At 38.7% G+C, this 23,263-nt stretch overlaps 1 protein-coding gene across 3 annotated transcripts in view; it reads right to left on the bottom strand.

Moving 5' to 3' along the window:
- The window catches only part of INTS8 (integrator complex subunit 8), a 34,510-nt gene that overhangs the window by 8,131 nt on the left and 3,116 nt on the right, over window positions 1-23,263 (bottom strand). For all 3 annotated transcript variants that reach the window (XM_061603243.1, XM_061603241.1, XM_061603236.1), the window contains exons 5-21: window positions 22,786-22,857; window positions 22,267-22,318; window positions 18,052-18,234; window positions 16,603-16,710; window positions 15,922-16,071; window positions 14,302-14,402; window positions 11,512-11,653; window positions 10,556-10,626; window positions 9,779-9,954; window positions 6,776-6,909; window positions 6,587-6,697; window positions 5,640-5,841; window positions 2,745-2,866; window positions 1,784-1,968; window positions 1,305-1,338; window positions 166-222; window positions 18-79 (exon numbers count right to left, since the gene is read on the bottom strand). In XM_061603243.1, the coding sequence (XP_061459227.1) occupies window positions 18-79; window positions 166-222; window positions 1,305-1,338; window positions 1,784-1,968; window positions 2,745-2,866; window positions 5,640-5,841; window positions 6,587-6,697; window positions 6,776-6,909; window positions 9,779-9,954; window positions 10,556-10,626; window positions 11,512-11,653; window positions 14,302-14,402; window positions 15,922-16,071; window positions 16,603-16,710; window positions 18,052-18,234; window positions 22,267-22,318; window positions 22,786-22,857 (1,962 nt within the window). The remainder of the gene's footprint in view (window positions 1-17; window positions 80-165; window positions 223-1,304; window positions 1,339-1,783; window positions 1,969-2,744; window positions 2,867-5,639; window positions 5,842-6,586; window positions 6,698-6,775; window positions 6,910-9,778; window positions 9,955-10,555; window positions 10,627-11,511; window positions 11,654-14,301; window positions 14,403-15,921; window positions 16,072-16,602; window positions 16,711-18,051; window positions 18,235-22,266; window positions 22,319-22,785; window positions 22,858-23,263) is intronic.

The following is a 23,263-nucleotide window of genomic DNA, read 5'->3' as shown; positions in this document are numbered from 1 at the left end:
AGAAACAATTTTCTTACTTGGGAATAGTTGATGGCCAAATAGAAATGTGTTCGGCTGTAATATCATTCACAATGTCTTCCTAGAAGAGGGAAATATATATGAAATGAGTCAGAAAAGACAAACATTAAAGTCAAATATTTATGATAAAGAGGGTACTGAACTTACCCTAACATTATGAAGCTTGACAAACAAGGATAATATTGTCGTCAGTACTAGAGGTTCCTACAAAAATAGTGGAAAAACCTAAAATTACATGATACAATGGTTCTTTCCACCATCAGGGAAATCTAATTTTTCTAGACAATTTTTCTAAACTTTCAATGTGATGCAATCTTAAATGGTTCTATATTCACAGCCTATTTAGGTTATTGACTACCCTAACCTTACAGAAAATTATTAACAATTTCACACGCAGGTTATATGCACCCGTCCTGGGCTCCTACGGGAAGGATGGGCGGAATATAAATCAAATAATAAATAAAATTATTACTTTTTTTCACAAGAGATACTGAAATCATTTTTTGCATTTCTAAAGTCTGTAAATCAAATTAAAAAACTACACTGGCTACAATGTACAGTTGATTTAATATGGTTCTCTTCTTATATGTCCTTAACATTTATAATATGACGTATTACAGAACAAAAGGTGTTCTTAGAATTACTTGTAAAAATACCTTTAAATTGCAATCATAGGGAAGTTAACCCACAAGTCACTGTCACTGAGAACAAGAGTTACTACCCAAGCTATTTATGTATTATCTGTAGGCTGCCCCAACAAAATTATCTGGGTGGCTGCATGCTTAGGGTTGGGCTAGTAGTAGTCCTTCAATTCAGAAGAAAGAGCTTGTTTAAAATATGCTGTTTCCAGACAGCCTGGTGCATATAACTGGCAGTATACAATATCTGTTTCTCAGTTTGTGATCTTAACGGCAGATTCTTTACTAAATCAGCAATAAAACTTGGGTAATAACAAGCAACCTAAACAACAGAAGCAGAATCAATCTGAAAAAAAAGTCATTGCCGAGTGGTTGATTAGTTTAAGTTTATCACATTTATTCTAGCATCTACCTGGAATTTGACAAAGTCATCAAACAAAGGGGAGCAGAGTTAATAATGCAACACCTTCCTTGTATAAATGCATCTGGTGCTACAACTCCTTTTGCAAAAAGGATCAGATTAAACACTTCTCTCAAGAAAAAAAAGTAATGTCCTTCTGCAAAATATTTTTCTACCGAACAAAAATAATCAGGAACAGTTTTTTAAAATGGTTTAATCCATTTTAAAATCTTTAGCTCCAAACTCACCCGCAACTTTTTGATAAAAGAGAGCAGTTCACTCCTAGATAACAGAAGACATCCGATTACTGTACTGATTATTAAAAATTAGTTACTTAGCAACATTTATTCAATTGCTACGTACAAGGTTTTAAAAACATATCCTAATACAATAGGGACTACAATGCACAATACACATCAACGATCAGACCAGATACATGGGGCCTGAACCAAAAGGCTGAAGTGTATCCTCACCCCATAACAGAAGTGTTCCCATTCAGGCTTCCAGCTGATCATGCCACCTCTAAGGTGTTATAAGCAGACCAGTTTACTCTTTCCCCTCACCACTCATATATTCAACTAATCTTATGTAGTAATTAGTTTAATTAGAATCAACTTAGGGGTCGAGCAATGTTGTGACTCCTTCAAATCTTGCCTCTAGGTACACCAATGTTTAGCAGACCTATTTTGGCTTTTCCAGTTATATTTTTAAAAAGATAGCAACTTACCTGTACATTATACCTATCGTTGACTCTCTCTGCTTTATTAAACTCACTCTGCCATCATTCCCTCGTTTGTGTTGGTTGGATACGCTGCAGATCTGTACAACAACCTCCCAGAGGTCTTTAGCTGCCCGTCTACTTTCTTTTGGGCCAGGAAGATCTTTACAAGTGGCAGCCAGAAGCTGTCCAAGCTAAGGAAAACACACCACCAAAGATAAGGAACAGGCAGTCTTTGAAAGCTTTCAGGGCACAAGGTTTCTTTTTCTAGCAATCTGTGCCTGGTTACAGCAATCAAAACAGGGCAACAAAATTCTCAGCTACACAATCCAGGAAGCTACTTCAGGGAACTGCAAGAGCTTGCACATGCCCAGAATACTTCACCCTTTTCTGGCAGATGCACTGTACACCTGATATAAAAACATGCTTTTGAAGTTCAGAATTTCAATAGCAAGTTTAGTGTGCACCATAGGGAGCTTCTGTTGTTCCATCAGACAGTCCAGAGAGTGCATGTATGCGCACACACACACACACACACATATATATATACACACAGGACTATATCCAGAACTGTGGCTCCTCTAACCATAGTTTGGAATTACGTATGATTTTAGTAAGACTAGTCTAATAACAGACCCTCATTTTTAACAGAGGTTTAGGCAATGAACAGCAATTAGATTCTAGGCTATCATGAAAAACCTTAACACACACACACGTTTTAATATTCCTGCTGTAAGAGCAAGTGCTAAAGTGTGCACAGCAACTACAAACATCACCAAGGGAAGATTTTTATATATGCCAACATTTCATTGGGTGGAGAGTGAAAGAAAGCAAAAAATCTAGACAGACTGGAAAAGCAAATGTTGTGGGGGGAAATAAAGCTCGTTTGAACAGAACAGCAAATAAAAGACAGCTTAGGATTCATACTGTTTCAAAAGTATTTGATATCCAATTCTGAAACATGCCTTACCTTTACATAAGGATTGGTCTGAACCAGTGGGAGAGGAACTTGCATGGTTAAGTACTCATTCTCCCTCCAATTTAACAAAAAGGCAACACATTCCTCTGCTACAACTTGTCGAAGAGGAATATCTAAAAATATTTTTAAAGAGCAACTAATTAGGTCTTTTTCACATCTTTTATGGTAAAATTTCAGCTACAATTGTAGTTATATGCTATCTCACACTAATTTTAATAACTAGGATCAGGCAACAGGTATGAACTACAGTGATGGCCTAAAATTGGTATGATTAAACAGATCCTGTGATGGCAGGGTTCTCTTTGTGGAGATAGGAAATCTTCACAATATTCCACTTACGAGCAGGAGAAAGTGGAAATATGACACACTCTCTCACTCACTCACTCACTTGGGAAGCAGGACTCTGCAGCTATATTGATGGGATATCTCCCCACTTTAAATATTGGTATTTACAGAGAAGAGTACATAAAATACTGTATTTCCTCCTCTCATTTCATACAGCAGACCTAGCAAGAGTGAGGGAAGATCCAGGACAAAGAAGAAGATTCTGTGGAAAACTGTATCTCTGTGTTGTGTGCATCTGTTTCCATCTCCTGGTACCATGTATATGCAAGATAAATAGGAGCTGTTGCAGAGATGATGGGTGGTATTCAACTTACTTGTCGCAATCAGCGCAAGCTTTACCACTAGCACAACTGGTCTTTCCCCCTATTCGCCCTTCCCAGATCTGCTCTGGAGATTTGGGAGAACCTCTAGAACAGATTTAGGGGGCGTGTGGGGGAGGAAGTCCTGCTGTGCTAGCAGTAATCCTGGCACTGACAGGACCCTGACTCAGCACTACATTGGATACAACTCATTATTTCATACAAGTATATGTGAATGTGCAAGCTCTCAAAACAGTCATCCCACAATGGACTGTTTTAAAATAAAAAGATAGACTAAGGAAATAACAAGACTCCTCCTGAGTTATCTTGTTCTTGAGCAAAGGAAGCTGCTTTTCTATAAGGCAGACATAAGTCTGATTTTGCAGCGTTGCTCCCCTGACCCCTGGCATTTTCCTTATATGGGTATGCTTAGAAACATAGTTTTGTTTTTCACAGATGCTTGCCTGTGGCAGGTTTTTTGTGTTCAATTCACTGAGGTGCTTCAGGGGATCCCAGCTTTGCCTTGGGACACCTAGTAGAGATCCTGTTTCACCAAGAGTATCTCTGAGGCACCCTGCTTCAGCTCAAGATTTGTCCACAGTCAAAATGCTCCTTTGTTCGGCTGAGGGGAGTTCACAGTTTTTTCTTCTCAGGGAGGTTCATTTCACTATGCTTAAGAACATGTAGAACTTCTATCCGCTCAATATGTATCCCTCAGTGGACTGTGGCGCTTACGACACCTTAGAAAACCACATGATAATATTACCAGGGTTCAAGTCCCCACTTAGCCACGAAGCTCACTTGGGATAGACACAGTCTCTCAGCCTAATCTACCTCACAGGGCTGTTGTGAGGATAAAATTGGAAGGGGGAGAGTCATGTTTGTACGCCATGCCACCTTGCACTCCTTGGAGGAAAGGTGGGATATAGATGTAATAATAAAATAAATAAATAAACATTTAATACTATAAGTTAGAGTAGGACTGAGGAGATCCTGGCTTAAGTCCCACTCATTCAAAAAATTTAGTGGTAATCTTGGGCCAGTCACCATCTCCCAGTACAGGATTGTTACACAGTGTGCATGTGTCCATGTGCGCATGTGTGCGTGCATATGAAGAACGTTGCGCAATGCTATAGACTTTCTGAAGGAGTGAGATGCAAGAACTCCTGCTACTTTTAAGAATAATCCTAATCAGTTGTCATGACTAAAGACCTATGACATTTGCTAAACTCCTAGGCCCTATTCAAGTATTTATTAATTGTTTCTCTGGAGGGGCTGTGGGACCACATGCACCAGACCTATCCCCTCCATTCTTCCCTTCCCGTGTTGTGGAGGACAAAGCAAAAGGGAATTATACATATGTTCAGCTGAAGACAGCTACGTTCCTTGCAGGTGGGAACCCTGATCACACAGAGGACTGTAACTGCATTATGTTGAATATGCTTAGAGTCCCCCTTCAGACCTTCCACTAAGCACAGGAAGGGCAGTGGCAGAACGAACGAGGCCAGTATGCTTGGCCCCATAGCTCCTCCATAGATACAATTAACAAATTATTATCGTTAAAATTATTCTACACTTCCTCCAAAGGAGCCCAGAGTGGCAAACATATCAATGCTAAAAAAATACAATTAAAACAGTTAAAACACAGCTAAAAATAGTAGTTGTTGTTGGTATGTGCCTTCAAGTCGATTACAACTTATGGCGACCTTATGAATCAGCGACCTCCAATAGCATCTCTCGTGAACCACCCTGTTCAGATCTTGTAAATTCAAGTCTGTGGCTTCCTTTATAGAATCAATCCATCTCTTGTTTGGCCTTCCTCTTTTTCTACTCCCTTCTGTTTTTCCCAGCATTATTGTCTTTTCTATGAATCATGTCTTCTCATGATGTGTCCAAAGTATGATAACCTCAGTTTCATTATTTTAGCTTCTAGTGATAGTTCTGGTTTAATCTGGGCTCCTGCTGGAGGAAGGGCGGGATATAAATCAAATGATAAATAAATGATAAATGATAAAATAATTTGTTCTAACACCCAATTATTTGTCTTTTTCACGGTCCATGGTATCTGCAAAGCTCTCCTCCAACACCACAAAAATAGTTAAAAACTCCTAAAAACAAACTGCCTACTCTCCAAACTAATGACTCCATGGCGGCCAAGCACAGAGCTTTCAGACATCAAATGCCTTGACAGGGCTATACCAGAACAGAAATGCTGCTGCGCAATTAAGCCAAACATTCTTACCTGGTACCCTCATTTCTAAGTATCCTCGCACTCTGCTGATCAGGTCAGAAGGGGGTCGTTCTCCCAAAAGCCCTGCCCCTGCTTCATGGGCATAAATGTCCAGAAGTAGCATCTCATTCAGCATGACTTGGCGCAGCTTTGGAGAAAACTCTGTCACAAGTTCAAGGCAAGCAGCAAAAAGCTGTTTTGCATGGACAAAATCCTGTAATAAAAAGTCAGTTTCAGGAGATTGCTTATTTTCCTTTTCCAGTTAAATGCATGAATTGGGGTGGGGAGGGGAACAGTAGTGTACTACAAAAAAAGTTAGTGTACTACAACAAAAAAGACAAGAGTCCTGTGATAAAACTATACAGTGTCTTTGTATTCACAATCATCTTACATTACACAACAATACTTACTATAGAGCCAATTGCCCCTCCCTTGGTTGCTGACATATCCAGAAAGAGTTCTGGTAGCTGGGCAGAGTGATCCCAGAGGACCCCTTGCCTCTATACAGTAGAAATTATTATTAGTAGTAGTAGTATTGTTGTTGTTGGATTTATATCCCATCCCTTCTCCCAGCAGGAGCCCAGGGCGGCATCCACACGCTCACAAACTTGTCCTGCTTTGTTTGAAGCATGCGAAGGCAAAATGAATATAGAGCAAATTGAGGGCATGACCTAAAATGGCAACTGTCAGTTGCACCTGTCTCTTATAACGCTGGTGGCAGCACTTTGTCACCTACAAGTACAGTTCAAATATGCCACTCAGGCACTAAGCAGACTAAGACATTAGATATCAAAGTAAGAGAACAACTCTTGGAAACAGAAATTTGCACTGTCTTAAAAAGAAGCTTACTCTCCAACACTATAGTACTCAGGCCTCATACTAGAATAGAAAGCGATTTTTATTACTTGCATTCAAGAATATAAACAAGCTTTATATTAGCTAGATGCGAGTTTCCTCACCTTAACTGCACTGCAGTGTAGCCCTTTTGCCATAAGGATGTAGACCAAATCCCTGGTCAAATTATCTTTGATTCCTAAGATAACATTACCATAAACGTTTGGTACTTCCCACTAAAAGAAAAAAAAAGATAGAAATCAGTAACTGTCAGATATTCCTAATTTAAATAATTTAGTCAAAAATGAAAGTACCTTGTTAGAAACTGTCCAGAACTGACGTTCTGATGTCATGCCATGCAACTCAATTAAAATTTGGCGGATTCTCCAGGGATCCACTGATAATATAAGCTGATGTTCCAACTGGCCAATATTGACACTTGCTGAGGCTGGAAGAAAAATGAGCACACAGATCATTGAGCAATTTATGTAATGGTTGCCCTACACCAGTGATTCCCAGTCTAGGAGATGTGACCCCCAGGGCCCCCCCAAAGTAATCCTGGGGCGCACAAACAGTAAAGAAATGAATTATCTATTTATTTTAATTTTTTTAAAGTCTTCATTCCCTGGATGCTGTCTGCTCCCCACTGCCACTGCAGAGGACACCTTCCCCTTGCTCCAAACAAGAGGGGAGGACTTTTGCTGAAGTGGCAGAGTGTCTTTCAGGTGTGCCAAGGGCAGGAGCGTCTTTCAGGTGTGCCAAGGGCAGGAGCCTGCCTATAAAACATGTGGCAGATGCTAAAGGAGACTGAGGGTGGAGCTACCAGGAAGAGGGGATTACTATCACTGACTCCCATCTCCTCGCTGCTGACGACACCCTTGCTCAGAATGAGGAGAGGGCTTTTCATGAAGCAAGGCTGCAAGGAAAGGTTGCTTTCCCCCTGCCTGCCTCTCCTGAGTCCTGCTTCGCTGCCACCTCCTTTTAAAAATTATTCTTATTTGCAAGACTGCACAGATTTCACCTTTGGCCCAGATGGAGCCAAGCTGCAGGGAGGACACTCAAGACTTGCTCACTCCCCATCTCTGAGGCTAAGTGTGTGTGTGTGCCAACGCCCCCCCCCTTTCTTCCACCTACACTCCACCCCCCCAATCTCTCTCTCCAAGACGCTGCAGCGGTTGAGGGCTTCCCCCCTCCCACATATGCATGCATGCCTGCTGATGCTTGCAGGAGGGGCAGGTGTGAGTGTGTTGACCTGTCTTCTGCTCCGCTCTCATTCCCCAAGTACATGCTAACCAAGTCATCCGTTTTGATGATCATCCCAAGGCCTAAAAGCACTAATCCCCTCCTCAATCTATCCACTCTTTTGTTTTCACAATCTAGCATCCCCACCACATCCACATTGCTGCTGCTTCTTGATGATGATGGTTTTTAAAAAGCTCAGCAGGTTGGCTGAGTCTGGGGTCCACATGCTGCAGCTGAAATGTATTTATTTATTTAATTATTGCATTTATATCCCACCTCTCCCCCAAGTTGCTCAACGTGGTACACATGGTCCCCCCCCCTTTCCATTTTATCTTTACACAGACCCAGTGGGCTTCATGGCTGGGTGAGGATTTGAGCCTGGATCTTAGACCAACACTGTAACCCATTGGATGTTGGGAGATAGGACTGTCATCTTCAGACTGTGTGTGGAGGAGGGGTGTACCAATTTGATTGGACCTTTGCATTAAGAAAAGAAAGAACACCTCCCTGTATGCAGGGAGCTTTTAATGGAAAGGGATATTTGGAGATGTGATTTTGCCACACCCCACTTTTTCAATTAACAGAGACTAAAATTACAATTAGCATGGGGCAGTCATGAAATTTTTTGAGCTTACAAAGGGAGTCCTGTACTCATAAAGGTTGGGAAGCACTGCCCTAAACTAAACTATAACTAACTGGAGGCAATAGACAAACCATTTTTTAAAAAAGAAAAATCTTTATCTTAACCAAAATAAAAATTTCTCTAATAATACCATCCAGCGTATACATTTGTAATGCACAGTGAAAGTTCCTGTCATTATTACATGCAGACCTCTAGAATTTATCAGGGGGCACAAGACTCTTTGTTGTCATAGCCCTCTTGACACATCAGGTTTGGTCTCCCCAAAAGGGTTACACCTACCTACCACACTTATCTACATTTGTTTTGACATACTTTTTGAACAGGGTAAATCAAATTTCTGCACTGGGTGAAAGCAAACTGTCAGGCTCAATAAACAGTTTCAGAGAGATTCACCAGGAGGGCATGGCAGCAATATTACAGATAATGTTTCAGATAATGACCAAGAGGATGTCTCCCTCTTGCCCTGAGGCCTCATCTGTACTATACATTTAAAGCAGTATCATTCCACTTTAAACAGTCATGGCTTCTCCCAAAAAATCCTCAGAATGGTCGTTTGTTACAGGGTGCTAAGAATTATTAGGAAGCCCCTAATTCCCCTCCAAGGATCTGTGGGAACTGTAGTTTGTGAGAGGAATAGAGGCCTATTGATTCATCCATGATTCACTGGAGGAAGCCATGACTGTTTAAAGTGGTTTGATACCACTTAAAATGTATAGTGCAGAAGGGAGCCCAGTTCTCCACTTTAACCCCCAAGTAAAGAAGGGACATCCTAGCTGCAGCTCAGAAAGACACGTGAAGAGACCAGTTCTCTGGTTCTACTCACAAGTCCAAGAAAACTGGATTGATTCATGAGCTGGACCTACTGACTACAGATGGAAAGACAAGCACAGAGACCGATTCCCTGCTCCCAAAGCATCTTGTCAGGTTGCATGCTTGGTTCTACCAGAGTCCTTTCTATCCTAAAGAACCAGTATCCATTAAAACAAAGATAAGAGATGTATTCCTAACCTAAAATAGCAATGGCTAGTCTCAGATGTTATTCTTTCGAGCCATGAGTAAAGCTAGCAAAAGCATTGCACGGCCTATAGGTACAGCTCAGATTTTCCACTCAGGTGCTTGCCAGGGAGACAACTGCTGCTCTTCAGTAAAGCAGGTTGAATAGCAAACTGCATGCCTCTTGATGTCCCATACAGAGTTGGAATCCCCAATACCTAGTTGTCAGAAGTGTATGGCTTCTGAACATGGAGGTTGCAATGTTAGCTATCTATCATGGTTAATTGGAATTTACAACTGCCAAAACATATACTATAACAATTTATTCCATAAACTGGAATAAATTCATTTCTTCATTTGGTGCTTACTGATTACAGGACTGTCATTTTTCTTCAGAAATAAATTTGTTAATATTTTTAGTGAAATGGGAGGAAATAACCTGGAATATCATAAAATGAAGTTATAGGCTTAGTGCCTAAGTTGACTCGAGGTGATCTTTTCCTCATTTGATCAATGAGCAGCTTTCGCTCATCATCTTTCAGTAATGCTATGAAGAGTTCATGAGAGGAAATCATGAAGACAAGCTGGAGATCTTCCAAACCCAAACAGAGATTCCTGAAAAAAATGAAAGACATTAATTAGAATAATAGAAAGAGAAATTAAAGCTTGGGGGGGGGGACAGTTTGCTCTGTCATCACATTTGGAAAAACCATTTAAAGACGTTTTTAAACAGGGTTTTCCACTAGTCACTACACTTGCAAAGGATCACACACCAGGTGTCCAGCTAATCAAATAGGATGAATGGTTGTTGGGACATCAGCGTCTTGTGCAGCTCTGGGTCTTAACTACAACTGCCTTTTGAACCATATACCTAGAGTAGACCATGACAGTGAACAAAAAGTGTTCTATGTCAGAGTATTTAGCTTAGAGCTCACCATGAATTATGTCAGCAGTTACCATCTCATCTTTTGGAAGAATCACATGCAATGTTCTCAAGAGAGACTAAAAAGGGGAATCTGCTGAAGCTAAGAACATGCTTCAACACTATTTAACTTATAGATACACAACTCTCTCATGTGGCTATTGTTTTCCTTGGTGCCTATGATATATCAGGACCCAGTATACACAGTATTTAAACTACATCCCTTAAAGACTAAATACGATACTAGTCAGCTTTTTAAGAAGTAGAGTAAGCAGTCTAATATCGCATACTTACTTCAAAAAATAGGCCATCTTCCTTTTTGAGGATTCTGAAGCACTTTCTACTAGTATTGATTTTGAGCACACCTGGGAAGTTTAAATACTGAATTGAGATTTAGTGGAAAATCCAGATTTTTTTTAACAAAACAAACACACATTCAATTTTGTGAAAGTTTACAATTTTTTGCGTATTGCTTATAATGCAGCTGTTCCTTCGGAAAAAGCATTTTTATCACCTTCCTCTAAAAACTGTGCAAAATAAAAGAAATAAAAATAGCATGCTGGACAAAGAAAAAAGCATCATTCTATTATCAGCACAAAATGTAACATCTGCATATACAGTTCTCAAATGGAATTACCAGTTCATGAAAACAGCACCTCCAAACAAGTGCAGCCCTAAACCCTGCTGAATGTCTGAACCATGACATGTTTTCTCCATTAAATATATTTACCTATAGTAGTTGCCAATGTAAATGTAAAACTAGTCAGCACATGGGCTTTACTGGGAGGAAGGATGGGATATAAATCAAATGAATAAATAAATAACCTTTTCACATTTATAATGTAAGTAAAATTGGGTATCAGAAGGATATTCATTTCGTGAGGAGAATCAGAAGACGTATTGTGGATTCCACATTCTGGGAGTGAACTTCCTGAAGCAATGAGGGTACACACCCAATTGCCTAATAACTCTAGCCAATAATTAAAGCAGTACACAGACCTAGCAAGTCAACCAAGAAGCTATCTGATACTATGACTGAACAGGCTAACGATTTCACTGACACAAAAATGAGGAAAACGTATTTTAAAAATAGCACCCTTTAGCTCAGGTGCAACATTTAAAAGCATAACATTTAAAAAGCACATTAGACTCAATAAGCTGTATTAAAGAAATAGCTTTAAAAACAGTTTTAACAGCAACTGAAAACACAGGTTAAGAAGTTATACCTAAGATTGGGGACAATTCCTTACCTCAAGAAGAAAATCTATTTTTTCTTTGGTGGGTCTAAGAAACAGTTGGTTAAACTGGACACCAACTGGTCGACCTTGCATCACATCACAAATACTATTGCATGCACAAACCTTGAAGCATATTTCTTCCAGGGCATCATCCCTACATAAAAAGTTTCAAAAGACAATGACAGCATTAGAAAAAGGTATCTAAAAGGATACAAGACAAAATTATTTAAACTCCAGAATTCATTGGCAATCACTTGTGGTAAGATTGTCTTCCAAGACAGGGTCTTTAACAGTGGGTCCGTAAGTGACTGTGGAGGCTGTCGTGGAATTTACAACTGGGTTCTTTTTGAAGGAGACTTAATAATAAAGCCAAAGCCTGTTTTAAGGTTGTTTATTTAGCTAAGCGCTTAGCCAGAGTAGAGTACAGGACTCAACTCTCCTCAAAATGGTCGTTAGTTACAGACAGTTATATACCTTTACCTTCGTCACAATCATGGCAACAGTTACATTGCATTATTTTATGTTACAATGCTACAATGATGCTCTGCCCCCTGTACCATCCGTCCTTCTCTTCCCACTCCTGCGATATCAGCGTCCTTGGCATATTTTCACTACAGCAGCACTATCCTATTGCCTACGTGACTCCCTGTCTAGGGAGAATGGCAGTCAGACTTGTTCAGTATTGATCAAAATCCACCTCAAGGCCAATTCTAGATCCACTCCAGAATACAGCTTGACTGCACAGATGAGGCTACTGCAGCAGCAAGCTTGAGAAAACTATTGATTATCTACTCCTTTTAGTTCAGGGATGTTCTGTAATATTTTGGGCAAACAATTCATCCATTTTATCCATTACCCTGTGCACATTTATCATCATGATAAAGGAAAAAGATCATGAATGCCGCACGCTCTAAAACTTGATTGTCAGAATTTATTCATTTTAAGGGAGAACCTCTTTGATATGTTAAAGCAGAGTTTCCCAAAGTGGTCAAAGGGACTGTTTAGGGTGTAAATAAAGATCTAAGGATCAAAAGGGAGTGAAAAGTGGGCTAGGGGTAGAAAAGAAGTTTGCAAGGTACAGTATAGTGTGAAAAATGTTATTAGGAAAAATGAATCTCAGAAAGGAAGGGCATAGGTGTGTACAGAGTGGCATATTACTTTTACTTGTTTTACTTCTTTATTTTTTACATTTCAGGACTCCGAGTAACTGATTAATGCTTGATGATTAATAAATATTGATTATATATTGTTATTTCTTATTTCGTGTACATTCCTAAGAGTTGGGGTCAATGACAACTTTAAAAGCTCATCAAGGGGTCAATGAACTCAGACGTCTGGGAAACCCTGTATTAAATGAATGCTTCAAGATTGGTGGTGGTCAACATTCAGATCATAAAGTTGATAATCCCAGACTAATTTTGTTAATATCCAAAAATTAAGATACATCAGTGAATGCTAACCATCATCTATATATCAGTATCCAGGCATTCATAAAATTCATATGGAACTGTTAGCATTCACATGTAAATCATGACAGTCATCCACATTTTGGACTTTTACTATAAGATATAACCAGAGTTATACATTCTGGATTTTTTTAAAAAAAAGATTAAATATTACTGTCAAAAGGATGTAAGAGCTGAACAATGTGGACACCAAAGAACTACGAAAGGCATAAGCTGAGAATTTCTTGCTCTCAGTGCCTTGACTCTTTTTACCTCATGTCATCGCAGGCTACTTCCTTGGCTGTTGAAGACAGAAAACACCCAATTTTGCTACTCTTTGCTTTAGGCACTAAAAAGGTGTTCCATCTTTCTGGCTTAAATCTGCACTTAGTTGACTTTGAACTTCTGCATTTTTTTACCTAATGCAGGGCAGGGAAAGGGAACCTTTTCCAGCTTAAGGACTGCATTCCCTTGCATGACAGTGGTGGGTGGGCAGAACCGTAGATATAACTCTTACCCTTTATACAGTAAGCTACATTCCAGCATACAAAAGCCAGAGGTTTCTACACACCCACTTGCAACCCACATCTCTCCATTCTGGTGAGCATTATCACAATTCAGGGACACATTCCAGCCATGCAAAAACACTTGAGGAGTGCACAGAGCAGGACCAGTGAGGGGTATGGCCTGGGGAGAGGATGAATCCCAAGGACCAAATGGAGAGGGCCACATTTGGCCCCTGGGCCTGTGGTTCTCCATACCTGACCTATTGGATAGTAATGGTACAAGGGTGCATGATGTGCAAATATTCCCAAATGATGCGGTGTAAGTATATGCGCCACTGCATGAATCCCATCATATATATCACTATGAAGCTCATAGTGGCAGCTCTCCCCTGTCTAAGTGGACGATTGTGCATTCATACTTTATTCCCCTAAATATTGCTCAAGGAGGCAACATACAATACAATTTAACACACACACATTTCTCTGGGAAGAAATAAAGTGAGCATATGCTTCAAACCTAGTTAGAAAAGAAAACCCCCAATACTTACAAACCAATCCTGTACTGAACCAAGAAAATATTTTAAATTTTCTCACATTACAGGAATAGTAGTGACCAGGCACTGGGATTATTCAATTCCTGCTTGAACTGCTGCTTTTAAAATGAAAAGCAAATAGTGAACATTTTAAAATAATGTGAACTAGAAGCAATTCAGGAAAAAATACTACCAATTTTTAACTTGTGAAACACCAGGTGAATGTAGGACCAAAAAACCAAAGACAGGCACTGCTTGGAAAACCTTAACTATCAAGTAACGTGAGCTTCCAAAAGATTCATTCAAGTTATATCTCACCCTTGTTGAGCTTTCTGGGAAAGTTCCCTTAGCACCGATTGCCTGAACTGATCGGGTAAACTTGGTGTTCGGTTATCTTCAAGGAAAATTTTCACTAGTTCCTACACAGAGAAGATGTATCAGTGTGTTGACAATATAGATAAAAGGGCCTCTACTACAGTTTTAATACTGTGATGCAGCATCTGAAGTACTGGACTTGAGAACAGGAAACACAAGTTAACATTCCTGTTCACTTAATGCAACTCATTGGGTGGCCATAGACAAGTCACTATCTTTCTGCCCAACCATCCTCACAGGATTGTTGTGAGGTCAAGTTGCCACTCTCTTGCAAACAAAGATGGGACACAGATTTAACAAACAATAAATAGGAACTGTTTTATGTTAACTGGCCAGTCAAGTTGTAACACTAAGTCATACTTTAGTGTTTATTTTATTTATTTATTTATTGAATTTTTATACCGCCCCACTAGCATAGCTCTCTGGGCGGTGTACAACCATTACAATAAATACAACAGAATCACACAGAACAATAGAAAAAATATAAATGCAAATCCACAATCTAAAACCAATTAAAACATGTTTAAGAAAAGCTAAAATGCCTGATAAAATAGGAAGTGTTGTGTCCAAACAAGGCCTATCAGTCAGCTTTAGAGACCTTAGGTTGGTAAACATGAAAAGATCTCAAAAGAAAAAGTGTTAAATCTGTTTTAGAGAACAGAAAATTGGACAACCATGAAAAACACCTGAAAGATCTCTGGAAATCTTGACTATCACAACATATTGGAAAACTATACTTCTCAGCATATGACAACTAATTTACATTTCATTTTCTATACAGTCTTGATGATAAGCAGAACAAGATAAATTAAATCAATCTATCATATACAAAAACCATGTGACTAAGTTATTTGGTTAGTGAAGCAGGGTTAATTTATTCAAAACACTGGAGGTTTCAAAACTTAACCTTCACAGAGCGACCAGACAAAATGTGGAATTTGGCCAAGGAGAAAAGAATAAGATGGATTGGAACACATTTATCGAATACTGCAATGACAACTTAACTTAATATAGATGCTATATATATTACTTTTCATTGTTTTGAACATGAAAGCATGTCATATCAAACTTGCTTTGAAAATCAGAATATGAAGATATTTTAAAAATATAATACTGTTATGTTATTTATGAAATTTATTCAAGAAAAAAAATAAGAGGATAGTTTTAGTTTCATCTGGCTTTTGATTGCCTAGAGAATAGTAACAACAAATCCTATACACAGCAAGTTACTTCAGATAATATATTCTGAAATGACTACTTCAAGTAGTCACATACTTAAGGAATAGAGAAAATAACAGAAGTGACATAAAAATCAATGGATGTCAACTTAAATGTACAATGCTTGCTTTCCAACAAGAGCCAGTGTGGTGTAGTGGTTAAGGTGTTGGACAACGACCTGGGAGACCAGGGTTTGAATCCCCACATAGCCATGAAGCTCACTGGGTGACCTTGGGCCAGTCACTGCCTCTCAGCCTCATGAAAACCCTATTCATAGGGTCGCCATAAGTCAGAATCAACTTGAAGGCAGAACATTTACATTTTTATGCTTTCCAAGTAGTTTACCTGATAATTGCCAGATCTTAAACAGCTATGGATTTGACTATAAGGAGTTGATGGCTGTGACATATTGTCAGAAGGTGCAAGAACTCCACATGCTTGACAGTAACCAGCTAACCTTTTCTCATCTATGATGCAATGAAGTGATGAGCCAATCTGTAAAGATGTATCAAATTTTGTATAAGTGACTTTAAAATAATTCACTATTTAAGACAAATACCTTCAAAGACTGTATTTGCTGACTACTGCAAATGGGATTCATTTCTTAAATACCTATCTATTACACACACTATATATATATATAAACACACACACACACATCCCACCAGTCCATCCAGCTCAGGACTGTCTACACTGACGGGCAGAGGGTCTCCAAGGTTTCAGGCAAGTTTCTCTCCCAGCCGTTCCTGGAGATGCCAGGGACTGAATGTGGGACCTTCTGCATGCAAAGCAGATGCTCTGCTGCTGATCTATGACTCTTCCCAACACACACACACATTTTAACTGGGGTCATCACATGTTGCAAAAGACTTAAAGTCTTGAACTTAAGATGATGGATCAAGTAAACCCAAACAGCTCACAAGATTTATCTGGTTAAAGCTAGCACAGGATTACATTGCATGAACGTGAAATATTTCGTTACACTTGTGCAAACTAGCATGAGCTATCTACCATGTAACGGCCTACCTTTGAAATCAGTTCCTTTGTTCTAAAAAATTTCTCTCTGGCATTTCCATAAAGAGCAGAGTTTGTGGAACCTTGCTGAAAATAGATGGCCCCTAAATCATAACAGACCTGAAACATAAACAAGTAACGTTTCTTCTAAATTGTATTTTTTGTGTTTTATGCCCTGGAAACATAAATCTATGTCGAAAGTACAAGGTATAAGTTATCTAAACAAACATTTAAATTATGGTAGTTTGTTTAATCTGTATGCAGAATATATCATATGGAAAGCGGATATGGACCTAGATGAAAGACGTGTGGAAATTGGAGGGAGAAATATCAATTAATCTAAGATATGCAGACAATACCATACTACTAGCAGAAAACAGTAATGAACTGAAATAAGTGTTGATGAAAGAGGAAAGCACAAAAGCAGAACGACAGCTGAGCGTCAAGAAGACTCAAGTAATGACAACAGAAAATTTATGTAACTTTAAAGTTGACAGTGAGGACATTGAACTTGTCAAGGATTATCAATATCTTAGCACAGTCATTAACCAAAATGGAGACAATAATTAAGAAATAAGGCTAGGACTGGGGAGAGTAGCTATGAGAGAACTAGAAAAGATCCTCAAATACAAAGATGTATCACTGCACACCAAAGACAGGATCATTCAGACCATGGTATTCCCAATCTCTATGTATGGATGTGAAAGTAGGACAGTGAAAAAAGCAGATAAGAGAAAAATCAACTCTTTTGAAATGTGGTGTTGAAGAAGAGTTTTGCAGGTACCATGGACTGCGAAAAAGACAAATAATTGGGTGTTAGAACAAATTAAACTAGAACTATCACTAGAAGCTAAAATGATGAAACTGAGGTTATCATACTTTGGATGCATCATGAGAAGACATGATTCACTAGAAAAGACAATAATGCTGGGAAAAAGAGAAGGGAGTAGAAAAAGAGGAAGGCCAAACAAGAGATGGATGGATGGATTGAATAAAGGAAGCCACAGACTTGAACTTACAAGATCTGAACAGGATGGTTTACGACAGATGCTATTGGAGGTCACTGATTCATAGGGTTGCCAGAAGTCATAATCGACTTGAAGGCACATAACACACACAAGTAAAATTTCAATGTCTGCCACAATCTTTTAAGAAAAACCTGAAGGAGCAAGGTTAAGTATGCTTGTAGAGATGAAAATTCCAGGGCTACATATCTGCTCAAAGGAATGTTTTCCCTCTATTTCCACCAGTTTAAAAATAATCAAATTGACCTTTAGCAACCACTGGGAACACAGGCCCAGAGAAATTTGTGAGGCTGCCAAACCTGAAGCTCAGACTCCACAGGTAAACTAGGACAGTTTGGAACATGAAATGGCAATGGTGTTTTGAGGTGCCATGAATTGTATCGCCAAACCACCACAACATTTTAGCAGCTATGTTTAGTCAAAACTTCAGACATACCTGACACTGCATTTCCTCAGCACTGATGTTGAATCCAGCTGTAGAACTCTCTGTTTCTCCATTAACCATACCAGGTTCCATGGCTAGCAAATCTAGAGTCCTTATTGTGTGAATATAAAGATCTTTATTTAATTTGAGTGCTCCTTCTAACACCAGAATGGAATCAGCAGCCTGTTCCTTTAGCTGTAACAACCCAAAGAAATATATATGTCCAATTATTATCTCTAGTTATTTACTCAACACTTTCACTATTTTTAGAATATTTGAAAGAAAGTTTCGCTTTCTTCTGCAAGGAGCATAAGATCACTTCCACACTAACAGATGCCAGCCACTCCCATCCTCAGAGTGTTACTAACATCTTATTTACTCATTTATCCCCAAACAATAACCCTCTAACTTTCAGATTAGCTTGCCACTTAAGGAATGATAGTGCAGTCCTAACCATGTCTACTCAAAAGTTCTACTGAATTCAACCCCAGCTAAGTGGGGTTAGGATTGTAGCCTAAGTCAAGATGCTGAAGATGGATGACAAGGAAAATCCCTGATCATCAAGAGCTCTTCTTTCTTCTAGACTTGGATTTACTGATATTTATGAAATAGTTTCCAGAGACATCTTCCTGAACCATTAAAATGGGTTCACTGGAAATGAAATTACTTTAAAGACATACAGGTCAAACTTGGGGTGTGAGTAAGAGAATATGGCTACATCATTCTGGGATTTAGCAGCCAGGCAACCAGCCAAGGGGTAAGATGACTGATGCAGAAAAATAGCTTAAGAACCAGCAACTCTTGACAATGCTGATGGCGTTCCTAGGTTATGTAATTAAGTGCAAAAAAAGGTACAATTACTTTGCCAATCTAAAAAGGAAAAGCCCTAGCCTACATGAATGGCTTTCTACCTAAAAAAGAAAAAAGAAAGAAAAAAGGCAGCTACACACAGAGTTTACTACAAGATAAGCAAGGACTCTCAGGAACTACTTTGATCCAACTTTTTAAACAGATGAAAAATGACCTTCTATTAAAGCATCAGGCCTACCAATTCAAACTCCCTAGTCCACACAAAATAGAGAATTGGTCACTCCAGCATTTTGCACTTAATTGCATAACCTGCACTGAGAAGTGCAGCTTGTGGAAGGGAAAACTCAGGTGTGTGAAATGGGATGAAAGAACACTCTACTTCTTTAATTAGAAGGCCAAGATAAACAGCAGCTGGATATACATCACATACATCCAGTGACACTTTCTTTTAGTATGGGGCTATGCTACCAATTTCAAATCAGCCATTGAACCACAAAGAAACTCTCCTCATTTTTTTCTCACCAAAGACGCACATCCCTACCACTGCTAAGTTGGCTCGGAATTCTGCACAGCAGTTTCAAGAATAAAGCTACCAATGGCGGACTTCCGGGAAGGGTGACTTCGCTTGTGCCTGCTTTTGGGACGGGCTCCCGCCTCAAAAGAAGCTTATTCAGATATAAATCAGTCAGAACATTTTTTTTTTTGACTGATGAAATTTCTCCCGGGCAGGGAGAAACGTAGAGATCAACCTCAAAGCCTGTTTTTGTTGGGAGGACTGGATTTCATTAATTTATGAGATAAGGTCCAGCCAACAATGCCGGACGGACTTTCTAACAAGCTCTATCTGCTTAAGCGATACGTTTATCTTTTCTTCAAAGAGAGAACGGACTAACAGGCAAGCACCCTTCTTTCTATTATTTTTTTTACTTGGTTTAAATTGTTGCAGCAAAAGGAGATTTGTCAGATTGATCGGCTTTGGACAACTTCTGGGTGAGATATAGCTCTTCTCTGTTATTCACGAAATTAACAGCTTATCTCTGTTTCTGTCGCAAAAAGCTGTCCTGGAAGTGCATTCTAAAGATAATAAACAGAAGAGGGATTTCTATTCCTGATTTCTATTCCGAGGAATATTATATTGTCTGGGACTATTCTTTTTTTTGGTCTATTTTATTTTGACGAATCTGCTTCTTCACGACGCCACTAACTGTTTTGATGCTGGGAACTAAATTTGTTTTGCATTCTTGAGCATAGAGAGATAAGGCAGGTTGCTCTGTTTATACTGTGATGTCATCAAGCCTGGAATATTAACCCAATTGTTGCTGAAATAAGAAGTGGTTCTTCTTTATTTTTGTTTTGCTTTGTTTTCGTGGTTTTAAAAATGGCAATCAAGAAAGTGGCTGAGAATCTGGAAGTAATTATGTTTCAGAAAATAATGGATGAGATTGAGATAACGAAACAAACCCTGCGACAGGGTAGTAAGGAGCTGAAAATTGAACTGAGCAAAATGACGCAGGAGCTTAAAGAAATAGGGGACCCTGTGAGAGAGGAGAATGAGATCAGAGATGAGAAAAGAAAAAATAAAGGGAAGATACAAGCCCTGGAGATTGGAACAAATGTGGAATTGGAAAAAGATCTGGAGTTTATGGATTTTAGAAATAAAATCTACTGTTTGGAATTTAACGTTATCTCTGAAGAAATTAATGAAGATATTAGAGATAAAGTTATCAATGGCTTGGATAATCTTCTGGACTGGAATGATGTGATGGAGCTTGATATAGAGAAAATCTATGGAATTAACTGCAGCCATGTGACAATGGAAAAACTCTTAAGAGATGAGCCAGTGCATTTTGTAAAAAAGAAGAACACAGATATGACTTTACAACAGTATTTCAGCAACTTATTCAGAATGGATGGCAAGAAAATATTTGGGATAGAGGAAATTCCCATCAGACTCTTATTATATGACTATGGCTACAACAGCAAGATTATTATGGAATACTGATAATGGAAGATTGGACACTGAAATTACTGGACTTAACAGGACTATTGAAGATGGAACTAATAGGGATAATGGAATAATGGCTATTGAAATTATTGGACCTAACAGATTCTGATGAGATGGATTAATCGAAATGTTTATTTGGACTATGGTTATGACAATAAGATTATTATAATTATTAACGAGATGGATTAATTGACATGTTTATTTGGAGAAAAATTGATAGATATATTTCTTAAAGAATTGAAACCTCTCTTTGACTTTTTGTGGAAAGAATAAAGTAATGTTTATGAGATTTGATGATTAATTAAGATAACTACTGGAGGAAAGTGATTTTATAATATGATTTAAGAGACAGGATTGTTATATATTGTAGACCTATAACTGATTTGATATGTGACAAATGGGAAGTCAACATTTTATTTTATTTTTTTGTTGAATCAGTTTTGTTTTGTTTTGTTTTTTGTCTTTGAATGTTTTATGATTTTGTTTTCTATGTTTTATGAAAATTTGAATAAAAATTATTGTAAAAAAAAAAAAAAAAGAATAAAGCTACCAATGGCGATAAAACACTTCTGTTTCTCTCACTGTTTTCATCTGCCCATGGAAGGGAGGGTATAAAGTAGAGAATTTTCTCTCCCAACACTGACAAAACATGCCATGCCTGAAAGAGCTGCACAGTTTTGCACACCATGAGAAAAAAAAATCCAGTAAATATTATCTATTGAAAAGGGCCTGGCTCTTTCTTCCTGTGCTTTTGTGGCCTAGGTCCCTGCACCACAATACTCGTATTTGAGAAAAATCTCCTTTGCGGTGGCAAACTGGATCTGGCGTGCAGATCAGATAATTATCTCCTCCACCACTCACATGCCAAGTTTGACATGTGGGTGGAGCCACCCTCCTGTCAATCACCTGACCTCACAATGACATCAGGCCACTTTTTTTGTCAAAAGCCTGTCAAAGTGCTATCATGCCCAGCACTTTGCATAGGGCTTTGCATGCACCGCCAACCTGCTAAATGGCAGTGCCTGCAAGCTCCCTTTTGGCTGAGCCGTGTTTATAACTGCACTACACCTGATGTTGGGTGTAAGGCAGGTGTGTGTGGCTTGACTGAAATGGCCTGATGGGCCAAACAGGGAGACCTGGTGGGCCAAACAGGGAGACCTGACAGGCCTAATTACACCTTCAGGCCAGAGGTCCCCACTCCTGATCTCCTTGACAAACTCTTTGTGTGCAACATATCCTGTGGACCTGGTAATAGACCCAAACTAGGATGACAGAACAGGGTCACAGGAAAGCTACAAAGGGCCATATTTAACTAGGAAGGGTCTAAATTTTGTACGTGGATCCAAAGTTCCACGTTCCTTGCTTAAATATGTCAATCCATTCACATTCATGTCCAAAAAACCCACACTTACTACTTTCAGGATATTTTCTGTTACTTCCTTTTCTTGCTGAATCTGATTCATTCTACACAAAAAAGGCAAAAGCAATTTAAAGTTTACTATTCGAATTAATATTAAATTTCTTACATGTAGACATCCAAAATAAGATACATATTTTAAACGTAAGAAAAAAGTTATTTGTTTCACAGATTTCAGATTTTTCCATTAAAAAAACAAAAAAGAAAAAACCCACAATTTTAAGTATTTTACAAAGCATGCATGAACAGAATTTGCTCTAAGAGGCCCAGAACCTATTCTCAACTACAATGCATTCAGTGCCAGGGATCTCTCTTTTTCAAAATCTTTAGTAACACACACACTTTTCTAAACACTCAGTAGTTTTGATTGATCATGTAGCCAACAAACATATTTAACTGAATAATAATACTTAATGTGATAATTTGTGATGTTAAACCATTGTTATGCCTTGCTGAAAATTAGGGTTGATTAATGTAGTGCTTGTATTAGTCTGAAATAGATGAAAGAACTTACACATTTAACTGAGGTGGACCAGGTTTCACTTGTTTGACAGGAAAACTACTTTTGACTATGGTCCTTATAGCCCTATTAAAAAAAAGTTGTGATTAGCATAGTTTATTCACTGACAAAACCTCATCCAAGGACAGCTTTATTTATTATTGCTTGAAGCAAAAGTTTGTGCTACTACAACTAAAGCAGCACTCAAAGTGTGATAATCACAAGCCATGAAAAGGCCCTAACAGCCTCTCTGATTCTAAAAATACAACATACAGTACTACACATGAAGCTGCCAACTTTCTTTGGCATGGCTCCTATGTATCAAATAGCTATGTGACAAGTAGATATATATGAAGCTTTGCCCATGACTGTGTATGCCGCACCCCTTAAAAATGGCAACAACGGATCAAGGACTCTACATCACATTTAAAATGTGCACTGGATTGCAGTCAACTTGTCCTCAGATTCAATAACTTTACAGTATATTTTCCTT

This window comes from Rhineura floridana, chromosome 1 (genome assembly GCF_030035675.1).
Source record: "Rhineura floridana isolate rRhiFlo1 chromosome 1, rRhiFlo1.hap2, whole genome shotgun sequence".
Classification (NCBI taxonomy): Eukaryota; Metazoa; Chordata; class Lepidosauria; order Squamata; family Rhineuridae; genus Rhineura; species Rhineura floridana.
Note: the sequence above shows the minus strand (reverse complement) of the source record. Positions and strands in the feature narration are given on the sequence as shown.